A 19,662-nucleotide genomic window follows, 5' to 3' on the forward strand; every position below is an offset into this window, starting at 1 on the left:
TTTCCTGTTGCTAAGTCTCCAGGGCTCAGTGTCTGGCACCAGGCTGGGCCCCATGACCCAGGCAGAGATACCCTTGGGACACCTAGTGACTTCCGTCCAGCACTGGGCCAGGCGCCTACACACGCCAGACCTCAGGCGTCTGCTGGGCACATGGTGGAAGATGCCAGAACCAGGGAAGGGGGTTCAGGCCCCAGGCCTGGTAGTGCCCAGCTCCCCAGCCAGGTCATCTTCAGGGCGCTGAGTGCAGATGAGAAAGCAGGAGAATGCTGGTGAGAAGAAGGGGGAAGGAAGAGGAAGCGGCAGGTGCGGTGGGTGGAGTAAGACCAAGAATGCGAGCACTTCTGGTAGGAACTGGAGTTTATCCACGGCTGTCTGACTGTGTCAAGTATGTATGACTGAGTAACCTAGTACTTCACCTCGAGTTTTGTTTCCTTATAAATCAAAGAAGACAAGTAAGACCTGCCCCACCTAGCTTGCGTCTGACCCTATTTAATACAGGATCAGAGGGAATCACAGAGGTGCTCGTGCTTTGTAAAGCGCTCTGCCTTTGGGAGGGCTCTTACAGGGTAGGGTATCCTGTCCAGGGATGTCCGCACATTTCAGTTCTCTGGTGGCAGAAAAACAGGGGTGGGAGAGGTTTGCATGGCCGCCATCCCAGGACACAGAGGTTGGGTAGCATGATTAATACAAAAGGCAGGAGACCTTGTGAACCAATGTTTCTACATGAACCTGGTCTTCCGGAGCCAGTCCTGTGTACTTCCAGGCCCTCCTCACCCTTACAGGGTTATGGACTAGCAGGAGCATCTCAGCGAGGAAAAGGGCTTTCGAGCAAGCAGCCGCCCTGTGACTACTCACAGATGACTAATAATAGTTAACATGTACATACAACTGTATGCCAGGCAGTGCTTTGGACATCACTATATATTAACTCACGTAATCCTTCCAAAAGCCTAAATTGGTATTAGGAGTGTTTTATAGATTTTATAGACAAGGAAACTGAGGCAGGGAGAGGTTAAATTGTATTCATAGTCACACTGCTGGGAAATGGAGGCGGAGGGGTGTTGTGAATCCAGGAGTGTGGCTCCAGGGTTTGTGTTAGCTCAGGGCTGCACCGAGGCCCACATAGGGCAGGAGGTTTGCCCAGCATCCTGTGGTTGGGCGCAGACCCTGGCTCCATGATCAGGCCTTGGGGCCCTAGCCCAGGTGCAAGTGGTCCAGGCTTCCCGAGCCACGCACTTCTTGGCCTCTCAGGTCCCCCTGCTCTCCCAGATGCGGTATGCCTGGGAGCCTGGGCATGCCTGTGCCCTGAGTAATCAGAACCGTGATCTCGGGCTGCTCATCTGTGGGGGTGAAGTGCTGAGGTGTCTGGGGACGGAGTAGCAGTGTGGGGAAGAGGTGATGCCGGGCATGTGGGGTGCTCAGTGAGTATTTGTTTACAGTTGTCCCCTCTTAGCTCAGGGATTATGTCCCAAGACCCCCAGCCCATGCCTGAAACCAGGGATAGAACTGAATCCTATTTATACTGTGTTTTCCCCATACACGCACACACCTTTTCACTTAAAGGAAGCACTGTACTGCTAGTCTTTGGCATACCCAAATCTCTGGTCTCAGTACTGATGTACTTTGGGGTCGTCATTAGGGAAAATAAGGGTTGCTTGAACATGGAACCCTTGAGCTCGGGGATCCACAACAGTGGGTCCGATGACCCAGATGGACGCTGAGTGACTAACCGGTGGGGAGTTTATACAGTGCAGACATGCTGGGCAAAGGGATGATTCACATCCCAGGGAGATTTTATCATACTACTTAGAATGGTGCACAATTTAAAACTTTTGAATTGTTTATTTCTGGAATTTTCCATTTAGACCACAGTTGAGTATGGGTGACTGAAACCTCAGAAAGCAAAACCACAGATAAGGGGGAGACCGTATTTATTGAATTAGTAGCTAAATGGATGCATTTGGAGTTGGGGACTGGGCAAGGGGTGGGGAGGTGGGAGCGGGGTGGGGTCCAGGAGCTGGGTCTGAAGGCCTGGTGCTGACGCTTGGACTCTTTCCATTGTCCTCAGACGCCGCTCACCAACAGCGAGGAGTCCCTGGACTTCAGTGTGAGCCTGGAGCAGGTACAGGCCTGATGGTAGAGCTGGGAGGGGGCAGCATGGCCTGGGCATCGGGGCCTGAGCCAGATGTTCCTCCCCACCCCCCGCCCCAGGCGTCCACAGAGCGGGTGCTCAGGGCTGGGAAGCAGCTGCATCGACATCTCCTGGCCACCTGCCCCAACCTCATCCGAGACCGAAAGTACCACCTTAGACTCTATCGGTGAGTGGAAGCCTTGCTTGCCTCCTCACCCGTCTGCTCTGCTTTCTCTTCCTTTCAGTCTGTTCCAGGCATCTGGGCCTGGCCCTGCTTCTAGCAGCACTGGCGCTGAGCCTAGGAAGATGACTTTCGGATGGAGAGTTCCTCCCTCTCCCTTTCTGCCATTTGACTCTCCTTCCTTTTCCCTGTCCCCTTTGACTCTTTAGGCAATGCTGCTCCGGTCGGGAGCTGGTGGATGGGATCTTGGCCCTGGGGCTCGGGGTCCATTCACGGAGCCAAGCTGTGGGAATCTGCCAGGTCCTGCTCGATGAAGGTGCCCTCTGCCATGGTGAGCCTGAACCCAGGGCAGGGCACCCAGGGCTGGGCAGTCCTGGGGAGCAGGCATCCGTGGGGAAGGAGGGGTGGCCATTGTAGTCCATACCCACACAGCCTCAATTTCCTCTCCCGCATGCCTGGGCCTCTTCCCAGTCAAACACGACTGGACCTTCCAGGACCGAGATACCCAATTCTACCGTTTTCCGGGGCTGGAGCTGGAGCCTGCAGGAGTCCATGAGCTGGAGGAGGAGTTGGTTGAGGCCATGGCCCTGCTCTCCCAGCGGGGGCCTGATGCCCTGCTCACTGTGGCACTTCGAAAGCCGTGAGTCGGCGCTCTGCACCCTGCACCCTGCACCCTGCACCTCCTGGCCCCAGGTCCCACATGGCTTCCAGACTCCATGGTTTCTCAGTTTCCTCTCTGAGGGGATCCCTTACTTCTCGCTTAGTGAAAAGACCCTGGCTGGATCAGAGGCCGGAGCTCTGATCTGCATTCTGCCACAGACTTGCTGTGTGGTCTGAGCCCTCCTTTCCCCCAGAACCTATTTATTCCTCTGTAACTGCATGAGAATGTGGGGTATATGGCCTCTGAGGACCCTGCCTCCTCTGAGGGGCAGCGATGGCTGAGAGAGGGTGGCCTTTGGAGTCCTTAGGCAGGTCTGGACTCACATTCCAGTTCTACCAGCTACTAGTTAGGTGGCCTTGGGCCTTTCCGCGCCAGCTTCCTCTTCTCTCAAAGGAGACTAAGAATACCCACAACGTGGGGTTGTTGTGAGGGCGGATTGAATGACACATGTGCAGCGCTTTGTCCTGTGTCTGGCACACAGCATGCACTTGGGAATGGCTGGCCTGTTAGTGATGACAGTCCTTGCTGAGGCACCGGCTGACCCCAGGCCTATGCTCGGTGGGTGAGTGGTCTGCACCCCTGACCTTGGGCCCAGAATTCATCCTTCGCTCCTGGCCCCTCCCTTGCCTGCAGCCCGGGCCAGCGCACAGACGAGGAGCTGGAGCTCATCTTTGAGGAGCTGCTGCACATCAAGGCCGTGGCCCGCCTCTCCAACTCGGTCAGTCTGCAGGGCCTTTCCCCAGGGCCTCCTCTCCTTGTGAGCGCCCTGAGGAGGCACAGCTGCTGGGCCAGCAGATACTTGCCTCCCCTTCTGCCTATGGATTGGAAATTTCCATCCAATTTCCTGCTCCCAGCATCCTTGTCTGAAAATCCATCTGCCTCTTTTAGCCCATTGCCCCCCTTTGCATGGTCTCCCACCAAATCCCAGGCCGACTGACCTAGCTACCCCTCTGCCCCCGAGCACTCTCGTCTTTGGTCCTTACCTCTACCCTGGCCCTGGGCCCCTGGGCTTGCCCACTGACCCTCCCCTCCCTGCCCTGCAGGTGAAGCGGGAACTAGCAGCGGTCCTGCTCTTTGAACCACACAGCAAGGCGGGGACTGTATGTAAGTGTGCCAGTTGACAGGCAGCTGGGCACCAGGGACCTGGGCGTGGGTAGAGGCCACGGAGAGGAAGGGGTGGGTACTGGGGGCATGTCTGATTGTGTGCCTCTCAGTGTTTAGCCAGGGGGACAAGGGCACCTCGTGGTATATTATCTGGAAGGGATCCGTCAACGTGGTGACCCACGGCAAGGTGAGTCCTCCCTTCTTCCCCAGCCCCCTGGGTGGTAACCACTCCCAGGTTTATGCCCTCATGGGCAGTGCCTTTGGTGGACCCAAGGCTGCTGATCGCCCAGGTCTTCTCCTGCCTCCGTGCTTCTCCCCGACATGGGCCTGTCCCACGAGGGCTGGGTGTTGGACAGTTGGGCTGTGACTAAGACCTGGCTATAGGGGCTGGTGACCACACTGCACGAGGGAGATGACTTTGGACAGCTGGCTCTGGTGAACGACGCACCCCGGGCAGCCACCATCATCCTGCGAGAAGACAACTGTCATTTTCTCCGAGTGGACAAGCAGGACTTCAACCGTATCATCAAGGTGCTGTTGCTGGGGGTGGGGAGGCCAAGGGACATGGCAGGGACAGTTCTCTGGAGAAGTGTGGGGCAGGGGGAAGGACCAGAGAGCCTGTGAGGAGGAGGGAGAGAGAGGAGATGGAGAAGCTCAGAGACGATAGCTGGAGGTAGGAGCACAGCCCTGGGCATGTGAGGAGGCCCACAGCATGCTGATGAGGTTCAGTGAGCCCTGTGAACTCGTGCTCTGTGTGGGAGACCAGGAGGTAGTGGGGCTACAGAGGGGTAGGGGTGGGGTGTGAGGGGGCAGTGTAATGGAGGGTTGGAAGCACAGAGAGGTGAGGCAGAGGAGGGGCTCAGGCTGAGCAGGGATGGGAGTGAGGAGCAGATCCAAGCTGGGGAGTTGAACAGGGTGGGAGAAGAGCTGAGGGCCCTTGTGGGGCTCAGGGTCTGGAATTGGGTAGGTGGAGGGAGAGGCCCTAAAAATGGGGAAAGGGACTGGTGTGTGCTGAGCAGTGGGTGTGGCTTGTTCTCCAGGATGTGGAAGCAAAGACCATGAGGCTGGAAGAACATGGCAAAGTGGTGTTGGTGCTGGAGAGAACCTCTCAGGGCGCTGGCTCTTCTTGCCCCCCAACCCCAGGCAGGAACCGGTAACATACCCACCAAGCTCCCTCTCCACCTTCTTTCCTTCCTTGTCCTGGGCTTTACTCCCTTCCTCTGTGTCATACCCCTGGCCGCTGGCCTCCCGTGGGTGGAGAGACATCCAGGGACTAAGATGCACTCCCCTGAGCCAGCCACTCCTCCACCCCAAGATGGGGCATGGCTGGCAAGTAGGGAAGAGTGATATGACTGACTGTGGTAGGGGAGTGGCGGCACAGGGGCATGGATTGGCCATTTCTACTAGGTATACGGTGATGTCTGGCACCCCGGAGAAGATCCTAGAACTGCTGTTGGAGGCCATGAGGCCTGATTCCAGTGCTCATGACCCAACAGGTAGGGGCAGGAGACACCTGCCTGCTCTCTGACTCAGCCAGTGGTCAGCCCAACCTGGGAGACAGCCAGGCACCTGCGTCTGATCTCATTGGGTGCTGGATTGGTCCGTGGGGCCAGTCAGCAGGAAGTCCTCATTCCTGAGCTATTGGCTTGGGTAGGGAGTGCAGTCACAGCGGGCTGGGCATTGGTGGTACCTTGACCATGAGGGATTGGGGGATGGACACTCCAGCTGTACATGTACCTGTGTTCAGTGGGCTTGACCTCTGAAGCCCCACCTCCCACCTATCTCCCCCTCCCTTCCCCCCCTACAGAGACATTCCTCAGTGATTTCCTCCTGACTCACAGAGTCTTCATGCCCAGCACCCAGTTCTGCGCAGCCCTCCTGCACCAATATCCTTCCAGCCCCAGGGTGACTAGGGAGAAGGGAGAAGGAATTGGGAGAAGGAATTGCTCATAGCATGCCTGTGCCAAAACCTCCAAAGCACCAGCCTCATGCTGGTGGCGGGCCCTGCTTGTCAGCATCCCGCTCCTCCTTTGCATAAGGTGTGGTGAGAGGCTCAGCTGGATGTTGTGGTTTCCTTGACTGGTACCCACCTTCCACGCGGAGCCCGCGGGAGGCAGTGAGCAGGAGCGTAACACCTACATCTGCAACAAGAGACAGCAGATCCTGCGGCTGGTCAGCCAGTGGGTGGCCCTGTATGGCCCCATGCTCCACACTGACCCTGTGGCCAGCAGCTTTCTCCAGGTACCTGGGAGTGAGGCAGGGCTGGACAGGGCTGCCCAGGTGGACACAGCTACAGCGTCTCAGTGAATCTTGGCTCCTCCCAGAAACTCTCAGACCTGGTGAGCAGGGATGCCCGGCTTAGCAACCTGCTTCGGGAGCAGTGGCCGGAGAGGCGGCGACACCACAGGTGAAGCTTTGGCTCTGAGTTAACTTAGAGCCAAACATGCATGACAGGCAGTGACTCACAACTGAGAGCACCGACTCCGGACTCAGACATGTACCTTTAAATCTGGGCCGTACCACGTCCAGCTGTGCCGCCCCGAGCACATCCCCCACGGCCTCCTCAGGGCTTCGGGCCTTTGTCTGTAATCTGGGTGAGCACCTACCTCACCGCATGGATGGAAGGAGTTACTGCACCTTCAGGGCGCAGAGCAGGGCCTCGCACGTGGCGCACCTTGCGAGTGTTGCCTGTGTTTGCTTGTTGGTCTAGTCCTGGTTGTTTCAGTTAGTTTTTCCCGCTGGTCCCCTTGCTGCTCCCCCTCACGTCACACACTCAGCCATCCTCGCACATCATGCAGTCATTTGTGTGTCATTGTCCTGTCCCTCGTGCGCCTGCTGTTCTCACGTCCTCCATCTGGCACACGCCTATTACCGAGCACCGCCAGTGCCGCTTCCTGCCGGCCCCACCCAGTAAATATCTTAGTTTAGCTTCCCCGTCCCAGACGTTCCTGTGGGTTCAGCTTATCTGAACTCGTGCCCGATCCATCTGATCTCTGGGTCCATTTCCCTCTGGGACTCTTTTTCCCTTCTCTGCTGGCCTGGGAAAGTCACAGGAGCTGGGGCCCCAGCTTCAGCCCCAGGTTTGCCCCTCTCTAGGTAATGTTTGCCAAAGCTGTGAAACTCGGAGCCTCGGGTGAGGGCGGATGGGGTCCAGAGCCCTGGGTACTTCCCTGCTGTTGGCCCTGGGGTGTCCAGGCTACAGGGGTCACTGGCCTCCAGTCTCACCTCCCTTCTCCCTTGTTCCACAGGTTGGAGAACGGCTGTGGGAGTGCGTCTCCTCAGATAAAGGTGTCCGCTCTGAATCAGTGCCCCCCACCTCCGTCAACCCCACCTTCTTCCCTCTGCTTTGGGGACTGCACGGCCCCTCCTTCATCCCCCATCTCAGGGGCTCTGCGTGGAAGGTTTCCCCCACACAGACACACCCTCGGGTTGGGGTTGGTGCTCCCATGGGCTTCGTGTGGTACTGGGGCCAGGTCCTATGGGGACACAGAGGTCTAAGGTCACCCCTTCACCCCACCCTCACCCTTAGAGCCAGTTAGCGGTTCCCGCCTGGGAGGTGAGGCATGGTGCCTGAAGGCAGCCTCTGAGGCCCGGTGGCTCCTGGTGGCCGTGCTGGGAGCCCAGAGGAAGGCAGGCCTCTGCTAGGAGTCAGAGGTGGCCAGTGCTGTTCCCAGCAGGGGCCCAGGGGCAGCAAAGGGGGATGAGAAGAGGTGACTGGAGCTGAGATTTGGTTGAGTAATGGCAGGAAAAAGGGATGGAAAGGTAGGTTGGGGCTGGTTGTGGGGAGTGTTGCATTGGGAGTAAAATCCCGAGGCCTCGCCTGGGCTTTCCGGTGTTCCTATCCCCAGCTGCCCATCCCTCCCTCACCTCACCCATCACCCCTCCTCCCTGCCGAAAATGCTTATGGGCTCCTCTTCTGTGGGTGAAGCTTGTTCCTACCTCAGGGCCTGGACCTTTCTTCCTCTGGCTCTTTGCCTACCTATATCCTTCTTGTTCTGATCTCAGCGAAAATGTTGGGTTCCCAGAAAGGCTGCTTTGCATCTCTCTTTTCAGGGCACCCCTCCACTGGCCACTGTCCTCCAAGGTGTCCACTACGATTTTCTGCAAAGCATTGTCACCATGTGGAGTTGTTGTATTTGTCCAGTTGCTTCTTGGCTATTAGTGTCTCTCACATCCCCCTAGACTGCTGGCTTCATGCTTGAGGGACCTTGGCCTCTGTTTCCCCAGGGCTCATAGTGCTCTCTGGCCTGTGGCTGGTACTCAGGACCCAGCATGGAATGGTCCTCATGTGCTGGGCACTCTGTTGGGAGCCTGCGATGCAGTAGTGGGCTGGGAGAGCCACCCCTGGCCTTAAGGGGCTTACAGTCAAGCGAGGAACAGAGGTGCTGAACAATCTCGTGATGTCTAAGGACTAAGACAGGGGTCTCTGAAAGCAGGGAAGGTACTGATTGACTCAGGGTCAGGTTCAAGAAGAGTGTCCTTGGGAAGGAACTGCTGGTGCTGAGAGGGCTGCAAGGTGTGAGGGCGGAGGGTGAGACTGCAGGCAGGTATGAGGGAGAGCTCTGGAGGAGGTAGTGCCAGAGGGGATAGCAGAGGAAGCCAAGGATGCGGGCAGGGGCCAGGCATGCAGGGCCCTGTGGGCCATGGTGAGGGGTTTGGTCCTTGTCCTCAGAGCAATGTGAGTCACTGGAGGTATCTGCGCCAGGGATGGACAAGGTTGGATTTGTGTTTTGCAGAGATTGGTTAAGGAGCCTGCACTTATCCAGCAGACAGTGATGGCCTTGAAGCCGGGTTAGGAAGCTTCCTCTGGCTGTGGTCAGGCAGACTGGAGGAGGAGGCAGGGAGGCCCCAGAGGGGTGAGGGTGCAGGAGAATGGCTGGGCCATTGGAGTAGATAAGGGTGTGAGGAGAGATGGGCAGTTGGAACTGGAGGGTTGGCCAGGGCTGAGGAGGGGGATACAGGGAGACCCATTTCAAAGGACATGATGACAAGCGGTGGGGAAGTGGGTGAGGCGGGAGCCTTGAGCCCAGGAGAATGGCCAGGAGGAGTGGTCTGAGAGGCAGGACGAGGGGACCCGGTGGAGCACAGATGCGGAAGGATCCAGGGGGCATCCGAGACCAGGGCTTGGAAGAGAGTTCGGCACTGGTGGTCTGGGTTTAAGAGACTTTCACACGCAGATGGTGTGTGGGGAGAGCTCTGAGATTGGGAAATCCAGGGGTGAATCACGGTCTCGGTCTGAACCTGATCTGCCACATTCAGCTGTGAGGAGGAAGAGAATCAGTACAGGGGTTGGAAAGAACAGTTGGGTGGGCGGAGGGGCTGTGGTAGGGGGCCTTTGCCCAGCAGGGGCCGCCCCGTCAGCCCGCTGTGGTTGGGGTCCAGGGAGCAGGGGTAGTGGGGTTTGCGAGGGCAGCTGACACAGCTGAGAGTTGGTAGATGAGAGGACGGAGCAAGGGAGGCGCAGGTTAGCATTCCACCTGGGCCTCAGCAGCTGTGTTGCCCTGGGCGAGGTACTTGACCTCTCAGCTGGTTTATCTCATCTATAAAGTGGGAATAATAACGATAATAATGTTTTGTCAAAGGATTATCCTGAATATTTAAATACTCTATTTTGCCATGTGTAGTGAGCAGCCTGTTTTTGGCCCAAACTTTTGGCCCAGGACAAAAAATCTTTCATTTTAATTTTTTAACCCAATTATTTATTTATTTATTTTTAGATACTTGTTTTTTGTATTATAAAGGAAATTTAGCATCTATTTTTGAACATATTATGGTACAAGAAATTTCATGTGACAGGTAATTACAAAACACTAGATCAGATACAAGGTACAAGAAATTTTATGAACCGGTAACCAATCAGTACTACTTGTATATCATGTGCATCCTTATTTCCCCTCAAAAATTTTGGGAAAAAAGTACACCAAAATACAGTGCTTAGAATAAGCATGCCCTTAGCCTGGCATGTGGCAAAGAACAACCTAGCAAACGGTACCAAAGGAGGACAGGGAGGAGGAAACCAGCTGAGGCGCGTTCGCATCAGGACGGCGCTGGGCCTGTGTGGCGGGGGGGACACACCGTAGAGGGCACCCCCTCCCTCTTAGCCCCGCTCCATTGCTCTGGAGCCTTGGTCCCAGGGTCTCACCTGGCTTGGGTTCGCTGAGCGAGCAGAGCCCGTGGGTGGTATGCATGCTGTGCGGGTCCCATGCTCCCAGTGACGAGGCCCCGCCCTGGCCCTACCTGCTCCCCTCTGTGTTCTTCCGGCCTCATCTTCTTTCCCTCTCAGGCCCGGAACATGCCTGTTTGGCTCCCCAGCCAGGAAGAGCCCCTCCCCAGCAGCAACTGTGCCATCCGAGTTGGGGACAAAGGTTGGTGATCTGAGCCAGCCAGGACATGGCCCATGCCCTGCTGTGGTCACCCTTGACTGCGGTGTGCCCGGCCAAGGATAGCACCCTATAGTCCTTGGGACATCAGTTCCAGCCTCTCCTGGGCTCAGAGTCTCCCACCTGCTGTATGCCGTGTGCCCACTGAGGCCTCTCCTTAGCACCCTTGCCTGCCTCCTTGGGATCCCACCCACTGCTGGCTGCCCTCTCTCTCCTGGGGTGGGCAGCCCCCACCCCCTCCTACAGCTCAGCCTGGTCTTCCTCTCCAGTCCCCTATGACATATGCCGGTCGGACCACTCGGTGCTGACCCTGCAGCTGCCTGTGACAGCATCAGTGAGAGAGGTGATGGCAGCATTGGCCCAGGAGGACGGCTGGACCAAGGGGCAGGTGCTGGTGAAAGTCAACTCCGCAGGCGGTGAGTTGTGTGTCTGAGTCGGGTGACCCCGAGGGAGGGAAGCCCCTCAGAGCCATGCCCAGATCCCCCAGTTAAAGTCATTATTATCTTTATCATCGTCATCAATGTTAATGTGGGAGGTTGATGATGTCTCTTCAAAGTGCTTTAAGTGTGGCGCTTAATAGCATGAGCTCTGGAACCTGCCGCCCGCATTTGATCCCAGCCCTTCAGCTCGCGGTCCGTATGACCTGGGGCAGGGTGCTTCATCTCCCCGTGCTGTTTCATCATCTGTGAAACGGGCGTGATGAGAGTACCTGCTTCAGCGAGGAACTGTGACGACTAAATGAACTCCTCTGTGGAAGCCTTTAGAATGGTGTCTGGCACAATGCACTCCTTGGGTGTCAGCTGCTACTACTATTATTATCATGCGTACATACTCATTTAGTCCAATAACAACATTAAGAGATAGGTCCTTTTACCCTACTTTCAGACAAGGAAACTGAAGCTCATAGGGATTAAGCGATTTCCTCAAGTTCACATAGTGAGTGTAGGTGGCCTTTGAATTTAGGAAGTCAGTCAGCAAAAACATGTTTGAGGATCAGCTGTGGACCAGCAATGTGTTAGGAGCTCGAGGTGCCTGGCAGGGAAGATAATGCAGCTTGATGGTTAAGAGCGTAGACCGGACTCTCCGACCTGTGCTGGAACCTGATACCCACTGCTTACTAGGTGTGCAGTCCCCGGCAGTTGTTTAATCTCTCTGAGCCTGTTTCCTTGTCTGTCAAATGTGCGCTGTACCTGGACCCATCACGTGGGTCTGCTGTGACTGGCAAATGAGATGCTGTGTGGGAAGCGCGGAGCATGGGGTCTGGCACCAAGTCAGTGCTCGGAACATGGCGGCATGGATTTTTAAGACCTGCCTTTGAAGAACTTGGGACATTAAAAAAAAAAAAGACTGTTGTCTGTGAAGGATGCCACCCAGGTCTGACAGCTGGAGCCCAGGGTAAACTGGAATGTGAGACATCCAGAGAAAAATGGCATGGAGTGGAGGCAGCAAAGCAAAGCCTCCCACTGCCTCAGGACGTGGGTAGAAAGGATGAAGCCACCTGTGCCTGTTAGTGCTCCAGAAGCACTGCCCTCTGGTGGCCACCTGGAGAGTTGTGGTTGCCCAAAGCCAACATTTATTGACACCTTACTTGTCAGTAACCAGTATTTTATTACAAACCCCTTGCTATGTGTATATTTGCTTATAAGTCATACACGTGAATTCCTACACTAAGCTTATGTAACTATAAAGTGGTACACAAAATAGAGTTGTCAAACAGATGAGAAAAAATAAACTTAAAGTAGAAGAAGTAGAAATAAATTTAAAGTAGAAAATTTAAAGTAACATTTTTTCCTGGACAAATGGATGGCCTTGTGTACCTTACTTGGGAGGCCACTGGTGTAGGGACTGAGGACTCAAACACGACTTCAAGCACAGTCCCAGTGCACACGAGCTGATGAAAATCAACACCAAGCCTTCTCTAAGGCATTTGCCATTTTCACAGGGCTATGAAAGGTAGCATATACTTTTAGCCACTACTTGTATCAATTGTTTCATCTGACTGTGCATAGTCAGGGCAAGTCTTATTGTCTCCATTTGACAAAGGAGGAAACTGAGGCTCAGAGGGATTCCTGCCTTGCCTGAGGTCTTCCTGTCTCACTAAGCGGCCGGTTTCCTCCTCCTCGGGGGTGCTACCCTGGGCAGTGTGTGGATGCGTGGGCATGTGCACCTGTGCATTTAGAGCACTGGCCCAGGACTCTAATCCTGAGCCTGGGAGGAGAGCCTCCCAGCCCCCGCAATAGGGCCACTACCCTGCCTCCAGCTGCTCCCTGGCCCTGCTCCCTGTTCCCACCCAGTGCAGCCTCTGCTCTCTTTGCAGATGCCATTGGCCTGCAGCCAGATGCCCGTGGTGTGGCCACATCCCTGGGGCTCAACGAACGGCTCTTTGTTGTCAACCCACAGGAAGTGCATGAACTGGTAGGAACAGGCAGGGTGCCAAGACCCAGGGAGCATCCGTGTTTTGGGGGTGGTAAGGGTGTGTGCTGAGGGAGGGTCACAGAGAAGAGGGAGGGTCACAGAGAAGAGGGAGGGGGCCTGGTCTGGCTGCTGCTGGGCCTGAAGGGGCAATAGGAAGAGTGGGCCTCAGCTGATGGGTATTCCAAAGGATGGGGGCAGGGACAGCTGGTTGGGAGCTCTCAAGGAGAAAGAGGAAGGCCTGCCCCCATTAGGGGTTTCCCAGAGGGTAGAAGCCCTACAAGGAGAGGTCTCAGTATTGGGGATCTGTCAAGAAGATTTCTTCTTGGGAAGCCCCATCCTTTAGAGGCCCCTTCACTCCCTTAGCACTGCTGCCCGCCCCAATTCTCTTCTGATCATGGGCATAGAGTCTCCCCCAAACTCTTTCCTCCCACCTGATCCCTTTCTTCTGGATCCCTCGGGCTCCCCTCTGAGTACTCCTCCACCTGCAGACCCCACACCCTGAGCAGCTGGGGCCCACTGTGGGCTCTGCCGAGGGGCTGGACCTGGTGAGCGCCAAGGACCTGGCAGGCCAACTGACAGACCACGACTGGAACCTCTTCAACAGTATCCACCAGGTGCAGGGAGCAGAGCTGAGGGGATGACAGCAGGGGGTGGGGTACCCTGCCTGGCATGTGCTGATCTTTTGTGCTACCGCCACGCAGGTGGAACTGATCTACTATGTGCTGGGCCCCCAGCATCTGCGGGACGTCACCACCGCCAACCTGGAGCGCTTCATGCGCCGCTTCAATGAACTGCAGTACTGGGTGGCCACGGAGCTGTGTCTCTGCCCCATACCCGGCCCGCGGGCCCAGCTGCTCAGGAAGTTCATTAAGCTGGCAGCCCAGTGAGTGCCTGTGGGGGTCTATGGGAGGTGTTGCAGAGGCCCTAGGCCACTTTTTCTTAACTGCGTCCCCATCCTATCCCTGGTCAGTATGTTGCCAAATCGGCCATCCCCCGGTCCCCTGGAGCCTCTGCCTCCCCACCACATCCAGTGCCAGTGCCTGCAAATACAGCGCTGGCCTGGCCTGCCTGGGTCTGGGTGGGTCCCAGGCCTGGATGTTGTCTTGATGTGGGGCTCCGTGGCTGTGGCTGTTTCCCCTGAGAGTCTCCGGTTTTTCTGCTGACAGCCTCAAGGAACAAAAGAACCTCAATTCCTTCTTTGCGGTCATGTTTGGCCTCAGCAACTCGGCCATCAGCCGACTGGCCCAAACCTGGGAGGTAGGTGTGACCCGGAGGGGGAGGCCAGGTGCCCCGCACCCCCACTGACTCAGTCCTGAGGTCGGGCCGCAAGCCCATCCTAGAAGTCCTGGTGGGGACAGGGCTCCTACCCCAGAGCAGTGACATCTCTGTTGACCTCCTCACAGCGGCTGCCCCACAAAATCCGGAAGCTGTACTCAGCCCTTGAGAGGCTGCTGGTGAGTGCTGGGGCTCAGCTCGTCCAGGGCCTGGTTCCCTCTGAGTATGTTCGGGGAGCTGGTGTGTAGCGTCGTGGGGGCAGAACGTAGAGTGTTACACCCTGCAGGATGTGTGGGTGTGGGGGGGGCACCTTTGCTGTGGCTCTGAGGTCCTGTGTGAAGACCAGGACAGGCACTGGTGGTGTCCAGCCCTGGGTCTGAGGTGCCAGGGGAGCAGCAGGGGGACACTGGGCTCCAGCTGACCTGCCCCAGGCCTCAGGAAGCGGGTCCCGGCACCAGCACCCACCTCGTGCCAGGGCCGGTCAGTGGGCCCTCAGGACACTCCAGGAGCCTGTGAGCCAGACTAGGCCAAAAAATGAGGAAGGAGTTGAGGAGATGAACTTCAGCTGCCAGGAATTGTTGGGGGTTTTGAAAGTTTTTGACAGTGTTTGAGAGAACTGGCTCAGAGGTGTTTTTTTTTTTATCAGGATGGCTCTCCGAGCTCTTGAGAAAAAAATTCACCTCATGGGGCTCAAGAAGTTCAAAGGAACTTCCCTGCTGGGGGAGGGGGCGGTGGACAGAGAGAGATACAGAAAGAGAGACACACACACACACAGAGGGACAGAGTGCTCCATGGAAACTCAGGGCCCCTGTGACTGCTGGCCACGAAGTTTCCTCGGGGGCTAATTGGAAGCCAGGCAGCCGCATGCACACACAGCCTTTCTGCAGAGCCCGCCCAGTGAGATCTGGGGCTGAGGAGGAGCTGAGCCCCAAAGGGGATGGGCACATGGCTCTTTTTGGTGGGGTGGAGCATTTAGCTGTGTTGTGTGTGGCAGGTTATGGAGTGGGGGACCCCTGTCTCACTGACTTCTTCCCTCCCAGGACCCCTCCTGGAACCACCGAGTGTACCGACTGGCCCTCACGAAGCTCTCCCCTCCTGTCATCCCCTTCATGCCCCTTCTCCTCAAAGGTGATAGGTCTAGAGCCTACCCTCCGGCCTCCATCCTGTTATTGGTTCCTGCGCCTGTCTGCTTGTCCACCCAGCCCTCTCTGAGTAATCCAATGTGCCGACGCCTGGGGCGGGGCACAGAGATGCATTAGGAGTTCGCAGGCTAGACGCAGAGTTAGGACATGCAGACAGATACTGGCAACATTAGGTGGCCTATGATATGAGGCAGCAGAGATACAAGGAAATACTCCAGGAGGCGGGAGGGGAGCCAGCGGGAGAGGGCCGTGTGGGGGTGGGGCAGGCCCGAGGCTCCTCCTATCCGCCGGCCAGTCACCTTTCCTGGGCTGCTGAAAGGGGAAGGCCTTTTGGAGACCTCTGAGCAAAGTCTGTTTCTTTGCAGACATGACCTTTATCCACGAGGGAAACCACACCCTGGTGGAGAATCTCATCAACTTTGAGAAGATGGTGAGTTCAAGGAGAGTTGTTTACTACTGAAGTGGGCTGGGGGACATGACTATGACCTTGGAAGGGAGCAGGGCATGGGAAATGGTCTGCAGTTATTAATAATATGGATGTGAATACTTATGTTAACATAGTATGCCTAACCACATTGTATACAGGAGGGCCTGCGCTGTGGGGGGTGCTGGGGTGGCAGCCTCAACTATCTCACTGGTCAAGGAGAGCCCCTCCCAGGCCTCTTCCTCTTGGAGCCCTTCCTGACCTTTGTTCTTCCCACTTCCTGGTTCCTGCTGGGCCTCTGCCTGTGCTGGGGCGAAGCAGACATGACCCCCTCTTATAGCTTCTTAGTCTCTAGGAGCACCCCGCTCAAAGGGAGCTCGGGTTCCCAGCTGCCCCACAGGCCAGGCCAGGCCAGGGTTCAGCCCCGAGGCCAGGTCTCGTGTCCTCGCTCTGTCCGCAGAGAATGATGGCCAGAGCCGTGCGGATGCTGCACCACTGCCGAAGCCACAGCTACGGTGAGAAGGCTGGTCCCCCTGGGTAGGAGCCCCCACAGCATCCCCTCTGGGGCTTGGCTCTGTCTCCTTAACTCCCACCTCTCCCCCCACCCAGTGCCTCTCTCACCACTCAGAAGCCGCGTCTCCCACCTCCACGAGGATGGCCAGATGGCAAGGATTTCCACATGTGAGTGGGGGCAGGGTGGGTGCTGATGAGTTAGCCGTGACTGGCGTGTATAGGTGCTTGCATACATGATACATGTATGATACACACTGATAACTTTATAATGCCTCTAAAAGTAGGTGGAATGTTACCCCAGTTTAAAGGTGTGCAAATGGGCTTGTGCATTAAAGCACCTTGCAGAAGGCCACACTAATTAATGAGAGAGCCACGACCCAGGCAGTCTCGCTCCAGACCTGCATTTTAAAAAGCGGCCCTCAGTTGCAGGAAACGGGATTAACTACACACCACAGTCGGTGCCACACTGTTGTCATTGGCCCTTGATTTTATTCCACGTGTATGTTTATTCTGATGGTGTAAGGAACATTCTTGGACCCAGCCCAAGCGCGAGCACACTGACAACACTACCTCTCTGTGTGACGTTCCCCTCTCCTGTCCCCAGCCTCCCCACCCATGGTCACCACGATACCAAATTTTGAGTTACTTGTGTTCTCGTTTTTCCAATATATGTGTGGGTGTATGTATATACATATACATATATATGACAACAAAATATTCTTTAGTTTTAATTGTTTTTGAACTTAGTCAAAGAGGTATTATTATGCTATATGTAATCTTGGGGGCCTGCCTTTCTTCTGCCTCCAGATCGGTGGGGGGCGGGGGCAGCAGTCTTCAGGACTGGCGGTGGGAAATGGCAGGGTGGATGGCCGAGGGCAAGAAGGCCTGTTTGCTCCTTGAAGGGGGAAGGGATGGACTCTACAAGTGGTGTCTGTGCTTTCCCTGAACTGACCACCCCTCCCCCCGATCCCACCAGGCTCAGAGCAGTCCCTGGGCACCCGGAGTCCTAGCAGCACCTGGGCCTACGTCCAACAGCTGAAGGTCATCGACAACCAGCGGGAACTGTCCCGCCTCTCCCGGGAGCTGGAGCCGTGAGGAGGGGCTGGGGCTGGAGCAGCAGGCACTTCCCGCCTGGAAAGCCAGGGCACGCCCGGGCCAAGGGGCCCACAGGCTGGCCACAGCTGGGCAGGGCTCTCCGAGAAGCGGACTCGAGGCCCTGGATCGGGCAGCGTGGAGGCAGCTGTCCCCTGTGATGACTGTCAGCCGAGGAGGGCCTCAGAGTAGAATGAGCGGAGCCCGTGCCAAGGAATGGGGGACAGAGAGACCCTGGAGTGGGTGGGAGAGCAGAGCAGATGCCAGGACTCTGTGTTCAATAGAGAGCTCTCCACACCAGGTTTTTTCCGGATTCTGTGCTTATGGCTTTGTTGTCCAGCCATCTCCTGGCCCCTGGGGTTTGTCTCCATGTGTGTGGCATGTGTGTGGCAGGGGTAAGGCTGGGCGTGGGGAGGGGTGGTCCTGCTTTTCTTTCCACAGCACAGGAGATAAACAGTTGGGTGTGGTCAAGGCTGTTCGTTCTGGAGCCGTGGTCCCTGAAGAGCCTTATTGTTACCCTGAATTTAACAGATGCCTGTGTTCTAAGCCCAGCCCTGTGGGGGTGTGGCCAAGAAGGCCAGGAGCTGAGGAGGAGGTGCTATGCCCTGCAGTGGACCCAGAGAGGCTGAGGGAGCAGCTCCACAGCCCGAGCATGGTCTCCAGGACCCAGGCAGGGCTCCCAGGTGGCTGACTGCTGTCCAAATCCACCTCCCCTGGGCAGCACACCTGCTGGAGCCTGGAGCCCCTGTCATCGGCTGGCCAGGGAAGCCCTTGACTCCTGATGGGGGTCTGAGAGGACTATGACAGCCCAGCTACAACGCTCTCCTCCCACTGCTTCCTCCAGCTCCACTTCCTGTCCCTTGGCCTGGAGCTCATCCTGGCCTGTCCCCAGGTGCTCGGACTGAATCGAGGCCTCTGGGGGTGGCCAGTGTCAGAGAGGATGCTGAGGCGGAAGCTTCTGTGGGGAGTCCCTCCCTTGCTGAGGCTTCACAGGCTTCCAGGAAGTCAGGAGTTCTCATCAGTGATGAGAATGGTCCCAGCAGGCTCTGTCAGCGTTAAGTCCTCTTTTTGGCATGTCCCTTGGGAACTCGTTACTGGGAGGACCCTTCCCTCCCCTCTGCTCCCCATGGCCCTGGGCCTGGCAGGGGGAGGTGGTGCAATGTCTGCCCAAGAGGGACCTCTTGGCCTTGGGAGTGAGCCTGGGGAAGGTATTGAGCAGCAGGCTCCAGGGCCCGTAGAATAAGTCAGCCCTGCACTTGCTCAGCGGGTACATCTGCCAGGGCTCAGGCTGGACACACCCCACCTCCCCTTACCCCTACATTGCCAGACCTCTCATCCTCGTGCTCATGGACGCATGCAAGCTGCTTCCAGTAAGTGTCAGAACCCTTAGCAGGAGGCAGCACAACTGGGATTAAACCTCAGGTTTCCAGGTGAATCTGAGCGAGTCAATGTGCAGTTCTCCGCCTCCGTTTCTCCATCTGTAAGATGGGTGTGATCTCAGTCCAGTTCTTAGTGACAAACCAAACTGCAGCTCTGCCCCCATGGCTGATGTGACAGCTGTGGGCAGTCTTGTGTCCTCAGCCTGATGGAGGGATAGCATCGCCTCGGGTGAAGCCAGGCAGAACCCACTCCCCAGGGAGAACCTGGGCTGGAGCAGGTGGCAGGGTAACCAAGCCAGTTCCCTTGCCTGGGGCGGAGATGGAGGACCGCTAGGCACAGAAGCTTCCAGAGCTTATGGAGCTTGTTTTTGAGCAATCAAGACAAGGCTGAGCCTCAGTCTTGGTGAGTCAGGACTCCCAGTGGCTTTCTTCTCTTCTAAACACATTGTCAGGGTTTCGGCATGACCGCAGCCTGCCATGGCCTGGCCCCATCCTCTCGGACTCAAGGGAGACCGGCCCTGTGTGACGGGGCCATGCCTGGTAGGGGCTGGCGTCCCCACCAGTGTTTCTCCTTCTCTCTGGTCACACCTAGTCCCTACAGGACTTTGGTGACTTTTGAATCTCCCTTCAGCCTAGGCTACCCTTCAACTTCTCAGCTGCTTCTGTCTCTTGCGCTGGACCCCTCAGAGCCTGTTTGGAGAGGCCTTGCCAGAACAGTGCCCAGGGTGGCAGGAGGACAAAGGCTTGGAGCCAGAGGCCCTGGTGACTGGGTTGTGTCACCGCAGAGGAGGGAAAGGCTCTAGATCACAGTGATTCTAGCTCTGAGCAGTGTAGCCTTCTGTCTCCCTGACTGCCCAGGGGTGGGGTGGGTGGGGCATCCTGGCAGCTCAGGCTGTGTGTGTGGGGGGCTCCCAGCTTCAGGAGAGCTGTAATGGGAGGAGGAATTCATGGGATGGCTGGGAGAA

General features: G+C 56.6%; 1 protein-coding gene across 4 annotated transcripts in view; it reads left to right on the plus strand.

Moving 5' to 3' along the window:
* The window catches only part of RAPGEF3 (Rap guanine nucleotide exchange factor 3), a 30,867-nt gene extending 12,100 nt beyond the window's left edge, over positions 1–18,767 (plus strand). For 3 of the 4 annotated variants that reach the window (XM_045184110.3, XM_053921572.1, XM_045184108.3), the window contains 26 exons: positions 2,069–2,122; positions 2,212–2,318; positions 2,522–2,643; positions 2,784–2,952; positions 3,607–3,691; positions 4,017–4,077; positions 4,188–4,264; positions 4,462–4,608; positions 5,118–5,230; positions 5,485–5,573; positions 5,885–5,963; positions 6,168–6,318; positions 6,402–6,484; positions 7,326–7,365; positions 10,361–10,442; positions 10,727–10,873; positions 12,775–12,872; positions 13,361–13,486; positions 13,574–13,755; positions 14,039–14,129; positions 14,276–14,326; positions 15,188–15,275; positions 15,655–15,719; positions 16,174–16,228; positions 16,323–16,394; positions 17,203–18,767. In XM_045184110.3, the coding sequence (XP_045040045.2) occupies positions 2,069–2,122; positions 2,212–2,318; positions 2,522–2,643; positions 2,784–2,952; positions 3,607–3,691; positions 4,017–4,077; positions 4,188–4,264; positions 4,462–4,608; positions 5,118–5,230; positions 5,485–5,573; positions 5,885–5,963; positions 6,168–6,318; positions 6,402–6,484; positions 7,326–7,365; positions 10,361–10,442; positions 10,727–10,873; positions 12,775–12,872; positions 13,361–13,486; positions 13,574–13,755; positions 14,039–14,129; positions 14,276–14,326; positions 15,188–15,275; positions 15,655–15,719; positions 16,174–16,228; positions 16,323–16,394; positions 17,203–17,321 (2,553 nt within the window). In that variant the 3' untranslated portion in view covers positions 17,322–18,767. The other variant, XM_045184109.3, reaches the window with a different exon arrangement.
* The last annotated feature ends 895 nt before the right edge of the window (positions 18,768–19,662 follow it).

This window comes from Desmodus rotundus, chromosome 3 (genome assembly GCF_022682495.2).
Source record: "Desmodus rotundus isolate HL8 chromosome 3, HLdesRot8A.1, whole genome shotgun sequence".
NCBI classification, from domain to species: domain Eukaryota; kingdom Metazoa; phylum Chordata; class Mammalia; order Chiroptera; family Phyllostomidae; genus Desmodus; species Desmodus rotundus.